General features: G+C 41.7%; 1 protein-coding gene across 2 annotated transcripts in view; it reads right to left on the bottom strand.

Moving 5' to 3' along the window:
• Positions 1–798: 798 nt before the first annotated feature.
• LOC121367474 (fibropellin-1-like) overlaps positions 799–10,804 on the bottom strand; it is a 17,700-nt gene continuing 7,694 nt past the window's right edge. Inside the window, exons 7-14 of one of the 2 annotated variants that reach the window (XM_041491664.1) lie at positions 9,251–9,559; positions 7,449–7,715; positions 5,226–6,410; positions 4,429–4,722; positions 3,561–3,717; positions 2,952–3,132; positions 1,523–1,620; positions 799–1,063 (exon numbers count right to left, since the gene is read on the bottom strand). In XM_041491664.1, coding sequence (XP_041347598.1) covers positions 910–1,063; positions 1,523–1,620; positions 2,952–3,132; positions 3,561–3,717; positions 4,429–4,722; positions 5,226–6,410; positions 7,449–7,715; positions 9,251–9,559 — 2,645 coding nt within the window. In that variant the 3' untranslated portion in view covers positions 799–909. The remainder of the gene's footprint in view (positions 1,064–1,522; positions 1,621–2,951; positions 3,133–3,560; positions 3,718–4,428; positions 4,723–5,225; positions 6,411–7,448; positions 7,716–9,250; positions 9,560–10,804) is intronic. The other variant, XM_041491665.1, reaches the window with a different exon arrangement.

The raw sequence follows: 10,804 nt of genomic DNA, 5'->3' as shown, positions 1-10,804 counted from the left end.
CAGATACACTTCGGTTCTACGGAAACGGATAATATAAAGAATAAACTATAAGTAATGTTTTATTTCAGTTATCATAAACGGCTCTAATAGTGAAAAATATGCTGTGGTGTTTAAAAACTAGGGTCTGTCCCTTTAACAAATGACACACATTTCCAAACTAAATGCTCTCCCCTGTTATCTTCAGTTTAATGATTGCCACTACAATTACAAAGCTGTCTGCCATAAAATAATGATTGTCACACAGTAGACTATTTGTGCGGATATATTTCCGGATTATGGTCAACTAAATGGAAAGATAACTGTGATCTGTGGCCATATTATCCAACTGGTTAAGAACTGATACATTCTACAGAAGTACGCATGTGCACATAAAATACTACAGAAGAATACACCTGCAGTGGAACTCGTCCTAGAGATGGCAGTACCTACATGCTCCTGGGCCCACTTTCACTAAACATCGTAAGCCTAGTTTTACACGTAAACATAAATCTACGACTAAACCACAGTTTTTCTTACTATTAACACTATTTCGTTTGTCAATAAAATGCTCTATCTTCCGTAATGATGTCATTTTCTGCGTGAAATAGATTCCAAACACATGTAAACGTATGACCGGTTTAATTGCTAGTCGCTGACGTAAAATTTCGACGTTTTGTGAAATTGGTTCAGCGCTGTAACCAGGTGGACACTGGAGCAGTTGCCCACCTCATCTCACCCCGACCATCGAAGAATGATACACACACACGCGCGCGCGCGCACACACACGCACATACCAATTAAAAATAAGACACATTGCCATTGTAGTGTAGAAATGCCATTTTTTTCCATCTGGAGAAGATTCTACAGTACTAGGCCCCGATTATTTTTCTGCCCCACCCCAGGTTATTGTGTTAGGCCCGGCCCTGATCTCTAACATTCGGCCCATTTGTCCACTGGCTCCCGTTCCGGAGGCTGGTACTCTTGATACAGGATGTTCTCGAAGGACGCCACCTGGTGGTTGGTTTCAGGAGTTTGGCAGTTGTAAATCGTTTTCATATCAGGAGGCTTCGGTTGAGCGTTTTTTCTGTAAATATCAATCATTCAATAAACGTCACAGTTGATTATTGGTCTGTAGAGCCGATTTTCAATATGTAACAAAAATAATACATTTTAGAAAAAGTAAATAAATATAATTATATATTTATATGATGTTGCTGCTGCTATAGCTATTTCTACTCCTACTGTTGCTGCTGCTGCTGCTGCTGCTGCTGCTGCTATGATGACGATGATGATGATGATGATGATGATGCCATTGACGATGATGACGATGACTATGACGATTTTGAGGTGACGACGATGATGACGATGGTAGTGATGATTATGATGATTATTATGATAATGATGATGATGATGATGGATATTAGCGGTGATTTTTATTTAATTTAGTATTGTTGCTGTTATTGTTGCTACTGTTGTTGCTGCTGCTGTTATTGTTGTCACGTTTGTAGTAGTTGTTATAGTTGCCTTTGCCACTGACACTCACCGTTTCCATCTCCTTACTACGAAGAAACTGACAACAGCGATGATCATCAAAATCCCGACAGACGCGACGATGAGATAAACGTGGATGCCAACCCCAGCCTGTAAGATTGAAGCGAAACCAAAGCATTACAACGTTACAACAGGACCGATTCTGTCGCACCATCTTCCCACTACCCCCATCAACAAGCGTTATCACGTCCACCGTAGGTTTACAACAATAATCTTGATTCATATCTAAATGTCCATTGAGCTCTGTCTTGTTCAGGTTGAGATTTGTCAAACAAGTTCTGGGAGTTGCAGTCCTCCTAAGTGCGGTATAATAAATGTATTATCCCGCGGAGTTGTAATACTCATATAGATAACGCAGCTCACAGTTATACATGGCGGCAGTCACGATTTTGTCAAAAACGTATTTTGGATTCTGCCTTGTACAGAGGTTTGATTTTAAAACTTAATGGTTTTATTGTATAAGACAGATTTTTTTTCTAGGAGCATCAAAAGCTTAATTTGTGAACCTTTTTATGAAGCTTGTGCACTTTTGTTGTAATTTTCATTGTGTGTGTAATTTATTGTCGTGTTTTTAATCCAAATAAGGTTTAAGCACGCTGTCCTGGGTACTTGACTTGGCTATCCGGGTTGTATGTCTCGGCTGTATGTTAATGGTTATTTATTGGTTAGTTGTTTATTAATGGTTAGTTAATGGTTAGTTGTTTGTTAATGGTTAGTTATTGGTTAGTTGTTTGTTAATGGTTAGTTAATGGTTTGTTAATGGTTAGTTGTTTGTTAATGGTTAGTTAATGGTTAGTTGTTTGTTAATGGTTAGTTGTTTGTTAATGGTTAGTTAATGGTTAGTTGTTTGTTAATGGTTAGTTAATGGTTAGATGTTAGTTAATGGTTAGTTGTTTGTTCATGGTTAGTTAATGGTTAGATGTTAGTTAATGGTTAGTTGTTAGTTAATGGTTAGTTGTTAGTTAATGGTTAGTTGTTAGTGAAAGACAAGTCGGTGTAGTGGCCTTACTCCTCGCCATTAAGCCTTATAACTAACTTCATCAAGGACTGGCTCCTGGGATGCGAACCTAGTATCAATCAGCCTTGAAGCCTTTAAAATAAGCTCAAAGACATCAAAATCGTTCTCTGCTGGAAAAGCAGTCCAGCCTGCTGGACTGTGTCCCCGGGACACCGTGCTTTAACCTTTATTGAATGTAGGCACGTCTAATGTTCATCAGTAAGTATCAAAATATGTAAGTTATTTTGTAGTTAATGTGCAGAGATTAATTAATTAACAAACATTAGCAAACTCCTTTTATAAATATAGTACAGCATAGGATATGCATGGTATATTATTATAATCTCTAAATACGGAGTAGATGTAAATAATGTAAGCTGATACACAGCATGGAGAGTAATTAGCATACGAAGCAGACGATTACCTCGCCGCCAGACGACATGGACATCAGCGCCTTTGGAAACGTTTGACCAACGTAAAACCTGTAGGGGAGATAACTCTTTAGTTTGTGGTAAGGTACTTTCGCAAATATAGCTTTGATCTCTGACTTTTGAACTCTTTTCTTCCCCACGACCACTCGGAACTGTATTTCTGTCACTGTCACTCTGGAAAAAAAAAAATATATAGGTCATTTTGAAACAGTTCATCATTTATGGACATTTTAAAAAGAAAATAACACTTATAAAGATATATAGTTATTTTATTTTATTTTATAATTTTTTTGTCTTTGTAAATACCTAGGTAGTCATTAGCTACTGTTCGAAAAGTATTAATATAGATACTTTATAATAATTTGCTTAATAATGACAATTTTTCTCAACACTGTAGGGGAAAATATATCAAATATTGCAAACATTATCAGTGCAGTATTTAATTTTTTTAACATTTTATTTTAATTCTTGATTATTTTGTTATTTCCGAACCCGTTCCTCTGCGTTGGTCTTAACTAAAGTTATCTACGCCAATCGATCTTGGAGCAGAGTATGGAGTTAATTGTTCGTCTGAAAACCAAATTATTGTAGTGATGTCATACCCATTCTCTCCATCATACACTTCTCTTCGTATGACCATCTTCATACTAGACACGGACAGACCACCATAGTCGTCAAGAATCTGGATAATTCCGGTTTTCAATACTGTCTCGTTAATATCGTTTATCGATCCGTAGAGGAAAAACGGTACAGAAATAACTGTAAATAGAAAAGGTGCTTTATTAAATTAGGAAATGTTCAAAGGTTTTAAATTTATATTTATACGACATGTATATTCTGACCTCAAAGCACTTACATATCATATGATGTTAGCTCTTTGAAATTGGTATACTTAATAACATGTATACATGTATTTGTAAACTAAAGGCTCTGGTGTTCTATTACATAACTACAGGGCATTTGGAGCTGGGGAGTTGTATGTATTAAATAGTCTTACACACACACACACACACACACACACACACACACATATACACACACAAACATACACACACATAAACATACACACACAAAAATAAACACACACACACGCACACACACGCACGCACACACACAACTTACGAGGCCCTCTATTATTAAAAAAATGTCGAACTCCAGTTATATCAAAAGGAACAAATTCGGATTTCACATACCCTTGAATATGTTCAGAAGCATCGTACGATTTATGAGAGAATTACCCCGGACATCAAAAGAAGATCACGCAGTTGTCATCCATCAAATTATATTTGGTAAAAAAAAATCCCATTCCCAGTTTAAGCCATCGGACATAAGGCTGGTAGGTACTGGGTTCGAATTTATTAAGCCTGTTTTTCTTATAAATGTCTGTAGTTACACGCGTGAAAGACATAAGCAGGCCCTGCATCTTTAAAATTTATAAACAATAAAGTTAAAATTGAACATTTAAATAACCTGGAGCTTCTTTAGTAGGTATTTTAATTTCTGTATACACTACAGTAGACACTGTATATTCTGGTTCAGGCGTATTTTGTGTATCTGAAGTTGACTGGTTCGGCATTGTTGAGGAGATCGACGTATTATATGTTGATGCTGTTGATATATTATGTGACTCTGTCGATGATGATGACGTAGTTTCCATTCCGGATGTCGACATGATTGGTGATGTCGATTGTATCGACGAGTCCTCAATTTGCAACGTGGACGATTCTTGATTTGCCAATGGCGTTGTTTCATTGCAGGAGACACCTGAAACAATGGACATACAAGTGTTAAGGACGTATTGTTTAACCACCAACTATCTATAACGTATTGTTTACGGCATATTCCTCCTGCACACAAATAAATATAATTTGTCCCCCCTCTATGATTTTATAGATCTTTTTTATTATTATTAACAAATTTAAAAGAGTTATTCTGGTGAAAGTAACGATGAATGTCAGTGATTTGACATAAGAAAAAATATTTCCAGAACAGCAATTGCGTTTAAAAAGAGTAGCGTTAATGTTTAAACCCACTTAAAAACATATTAATATTGGATTATAGCTAATGTATATATGGAAAACATAATTACAGACCAGTGACGTAATTTGCAAGAAAATTACGGATTAGGTCTTAAAGAATGGTCAGTGTGACGCCATGCTCACTTTTAGGCTTTTGTTATACCACGGAAGATAGAGTTTCGTTCAAGAGTTAACAATCCATTATCCATGCAAGGTCAACAGGCTTAAAAATAGAGTCTAAATCCTCACATGTGGATCCATTCTGACAGGGACTACGTCTACACGGATCTATGTCTTCTTCACACAGTGAGCCTGTGTATCCATTCGCACAAATGCACTGGAAGCCGTCTGCAAACGTTTTGCACGTTCCATTGTTTTGACAGGGAAAATCGTCACATTCATCTTGGTGAAGCTCACAGAGACCCCCAGTAGTCCCTTGCAAACATCTGCACTGGAAGCTGCCTGGGGTATTAAGGCAAGTTCCATTGTTTTGGCATGGAGACTGCAAACATTCGTTCAAATCTTCACCGCAAGACGAACCAGTGAATCCCCCTGGACACATACACGTGTACGCCTCGGTCGAACTGGTGCAGCTGGCGTTATTCAGACACGGGGAGGACTGACATCTGTCGACATGTAGCTCACAGAAAGAACCTTCATAACCGCTTTGGCACTGGCACCAGAAACTTCCAAATGTGTTGGTGCAGGAACCGTTGTGGAGGCAGGGTTCCTGCAGACACTCGTCCGTGTCGTTCTGGCAGTGGTGTCCTCGGTAAGCTGGGCCACAGCTGCAGAAATAGGACCCCACCGTGTTGACGCACGTCCCGTTGTTGGAGCACGGCTCGTCCAAGCACTCGTTTGTGTCATTCGTGAAGTCAGGTTCGTCAGCTGAGCAGCTGCAGTTATGGTCAGAGGTTGTGTTTGTGCATGTACTGGTGTTTAAGCATGATTTGTCTTGGCATTCGATTGTGTCATTTTTACACTCAGGTCCATCGTATTCCGTTAAGCAACTGCAATTATGCTCACCAGTTGCGTTTGTGCATGTACCGTTGTTTGAGCATGTTTTATCTAGACACTCAAGTGCACCATTTTTGCAGTCCTGCCCATCGTATTCCGCTGAACAGCTGCAATTATGCTCACCAGTTGTGTTTGTGCTGGTATTGTTGTTCAAGCACTTCTCCCTGCAGTCGAGATCGCAGTGTCTCCCTTGAAATGAATCTGGACAGCTACAATAGTAGGAGCCAAACGTGTTCTCGCACGTGCCGTTGTTTACACACGGAGTTTCCAGACATTCGTCAACGTCCGTCTCGCAACGCTCGCCCTGTAAGTATGGGCCGCAGTTACAGTGGTACCCGCCGTACCAGTTGATGCATGTCTTGTTATTCAGACATGGGTCGGTCTCGCATTCGTTTCTGTCCTCCTCGCACGTTTCACCTTGGAAAAGGAAGAAAGAAAGAAAGAAAGAAAGGAGTGTGTGTTTAACAACACCTAGGCACATTTTTAAACTACGGCTATTTGAGGCCTCGGTGGTGTCGTGGTTAAGCCATCGGACATAAGGCAAGTAGGTACTGGGTTCGCAGCCCGGTATCGGTTCCCACCCAGACCGAGCACATTCTTTTTCTCACTAACAAATAACAACAAACCCACTGTCTTGGACAGACAGCCCAGATAGCTGAGGTGTGTGTCCAGAAAAGCGTGCTTGAACCTTAATTGGATATAAGCACGAAAATAAGTTGCAATGGAAATCAACTGAGGTCTAACGGTTATTCTGACAGTTGGTAGAGCAACAGAGAATAAAGCCGCTTCCGCCACACAGGCTACTCCTTCCGAAAAGAAGCAAGTGATTTGTTTTGTGAGTACTTTCCCACAGACAGGATATTAGGCCTATATAGGGTGTATACTATCAAATCAAATCCCACAGACGACAACAGTAACATATGTGGCTAAAACTCCTACCTGCAGCGTATCAATAGACATAAACGCCACGGATATAAATACAATCACCCCTCACCCTTAAAGTGAATCAGAAAAAACTGGGGGTCAAGCTGCTCATTTCTGAGATAATGGGTAGCGTCTGTGACTACCCTAGTTCCGCAAAAAATTCGAGTACTTGTTTTTAACAGGTACCCCATACATGTTTCAAGCACAAGGCTACTTGACACAGTGGTACTAGATGAAATAAAATTGCATACATTTTTTGCCTAGATGAAACCAACACACTCACATATATCACCAATCACAGAACTTGTGGTGTTCACTTCTCTATCAAACGTTCGGTGCACCTCGAACTTTGATTCAGCCGTAAGTTATTTGGTTTAGTACTACCTATACCACTGCTTTTGGGTATCAGGCATGTGCTACTGGTTGGGATGGGGAATAGAGGTGATCGAGTCCATCGTCAGTGATTGATCCTACAACCTACCCCTCCCCAGGCTAGAATTCAACCACTGATCCATAACCCGCCCTTCTCACCTTGAAATGCCCCTGGACAGATGCACTGGTAGCCACCAAAGTCGTTGACGCACGTGCCGTTGTTTGAGCAGGGAGATAACTCACACTCGTCTACGTCCAAGTTACACAGTCTGCCGTAAAATCGCTCCGTACAGTTGCAAAGAAAATCTGATTCCCCGACAATATGTGAGCACTGGCCGCCATTTTGGCAAGGTTGGAGAAAACACGGGTTTTGTTTTTCACAGTGCTTGCCGTCGAACTGTTCCGGACACAGACAAGAGTAACTACCTGTAATGTATGAAGAAATAAACGAATATTCGTACATTATACACGGCGTCGATACACTATACACGGCGTCGATACACTATACACGGTGTCGATACATCATACATACACGGCGTCGATACGTCATACACGGCGTCGTCGATACGTCATACACGGCGTCGTCGATACACTATACATGGCGGCGTCGATACACTATGCACGGCGTCGATACACTATGCACGGCGTCGATACACTATACACGGAGTCGATACACTATACACGGCGTCGATACACTATACACGACGTTGACATATCATACACGGCTTCGATACATTATACACGGCGTCGATACACTATACACGGCGTCGATACACTATACACGACGTTGACATATCATACACGGCATCGATACATAATACACGGCGTCGATACACTATACACGGCGTCGATACACAATGCACGGCGTCGATACACTATACACGGCGTCGATACACAATACACGGTGTCGATACATCATACATGGCGTCGATATATTATACACGGCGTCGATACACTATACAAGTCGATAGACTATACACGGCGTCGTTACATGATACACGGCGTCGATACACTATACACGGCGTCAATAAACTATATACGGCGTCGATACATTATACACGGCGTCGATACACTATACACGGCGTCGATACACAATGCACGCGTAGATACACTATACACGGCGTCGATACACTATATATGGCGTCGATACATCATACACGGTGTCGATACATCATACACGGAGTCGATATACTATACACGACGTCGATACACATACACGGCGTCGATACACTATACACGGCGTCGTTACACTATACATGGCGCCAATACACCATGTACGGCGTCGATACACTATACACGGCGTCGTCGATACACTATACACGGCGTCGATACACAATACACGGCTTCGATACACAATACACGGCGTTGATACACTATGCACGGTGCACGGCGTCGATACACACACGTTTAAAACAATACTTTACTGATGGGGGTTACAGGACATTGGTTTGGATAAATTGTTTTGTTTAATTGACAAATGTTCAAACAGGTTTACAAAGATCAGGGACAATATTTTGAATAGTAAACAGTTTTGTAAACAGACGAGACATTCCTACTTGTCGCGATTAGAGCGATAAGGACTGGGATGGTGACTGGCGCGGGATACATACCCAGACCTTCGAAATAACAGTTGTGTGGTATTGGTTGGGACTGAGGGGGGAAAAACCTGTCCACCAAAGCAGTGGCATAGCGTGGGTTGCCAGCGCCCGGGGCAAGGCAAGTATTGCGCCCCTAACCAGTGGACCGTTAGCACTCCCCGAGTCCCTTCCACCAGTCTAGAATTTTGCGCCCAGGGCGACCGTCCGGGTGGCCCCGCCCACGCTACGCCACTGCACCAAAGGGAATAACTTCCAAAGACAATCAAACAGCAGTGGCGTGCGCTACAACAGCTTGCTCTGACTGTGCACGTTAAACCCTATGAAAAAAAAAAAAAAAAAAAAAAAAAACCCAGCAGTACTTACCGACCGTATTAACACACGTTCCATTGTTCAGACAAGGATCGTCCTCCAAACATTCGTCAGTGTCCAGCTGACACAGGTCACCGCTGAATCCTCGCGGACACAGACACGTGTAGTTGGCGACCAGGTCGTAGCAACTGCCTCCGTTGACACACGGCGACGACGCACACTCGTTGATGTCGTGTTCGCAGGTCGCCCCCGTCCTCCCGTGACTACACCGACATTGAAACCCGGCCACACCGTCGACGCAACTTCCTCCAGAATGACACGGGTTACTCGCGCATTCGTCGATATTCAGTTCACATTTAACACCTGCCAGAAAAGGAGCAGGTTTGTTTTGTTTAACGACACGACTAGAGCACATTGATTAAGTAATCATCGGTTATTAGATGTCATAATTCTGACATATAGTCTTAGAGAGGAAACCCGCTATATTTTTCCATTAACAGCGAGGAACCTTTGATATACAACACCCCACAGACAGGATATCACATATCATGGTCTTTGATATACCAGTCGTGGTGTACTGGCTGAGACGGGAAGTAGCTCAATGGGCCACAAACAGGGATCGATCCAAGACCGACAGCTCACCAGGCGAGCACTTTACCACTGGGCTACGTCCCGCCTTCACCTGCCAAAAAAGGACTGTATATTAGTAAATGTTTGCTCCACAAAAGGCTAGGCTATACTAGGATCGCGTCACGGTACCGACTGCTGTTCCACTTTGATGGCTAAATGGGGATGTATATTAGTAAATGTTTGCTCCACAAAAGGCTAGGCTATACTAGGATCGCGTCACGGTACCGACTGCTGTTCCACTTTGATGGCTAAATGGGGATGTATATTAGTAAATGTTTGCTCCACAAAAGGCTAGGCTATACTAGGATCGCGTCACGGTACCGACTGCTAATCCACTTCGATGGCTAAATGGGGATGTATATTAGTAAATGTTTGCTCCACAAAAGGCTAGGCTATATTAGGATCGCGTCACGGTACCGACTGCTGTTCCACTTTGATGGCTAAATGGGGATGTATATTAGTAAATGTTTGCTCCACAAAAGGCTAGGCTATACTAGGATCGCGTCACGGTACCGACTGCTGTTCAACTTTGATGGCTAAATGGGGATGAGCAAAGTCACAACCCTGACCATAAACATTAACTCATGTCCTTGATAAAATTTAATACAGTTTTTAAAACAAAAGAGGTTTGATTGGGGGGCATGGCCCCGTAAACCCCCTGGCTACGCCACTGAGTTAGTGGTATAGCTTCTGTTTTATTTTGTTTTGTTGTTGGTATTGTTGTTTTGGGGAGTTGGGGGGTTTTGTGGGGTTGTTGGGTTTGGCTTTTGTAAAATTATAAAAGTAAACTACGTATGTATTAAAGGGTAAATTGTACCACCAGCATAACATTATAAACTAGCTTTGTATAGATGTTCAGTGTTCTGCGGTACATATTCTTATCGGTATTCAACTTCAAAACGTAGGCCGTTTTTCATCACTCACTCGATATATATAAACAGCTACCAGTTCTCCACCCTCAAAATAGTATCTTTGAAA

Source organism: Gigantopelta aegis, chromosome 3, assembly GCF_016097555.1.
Source record: "Gigantopelta aegis isolate Gae_Host chromosome 3, Gae_host_genome, whole genome shotgun sequence".
NCBI lineage: Eukaryota > Metazoa > Mollusca > Gastropoda > Neomphalida > Peltospiridae > Gigantopelta > Gigantopelta aegis.
The sequence above is the reverse complement of the archived record's forward strand: the minus strand, read 5'-3'. Positions and strand labels throughout refer to the sequence as shown.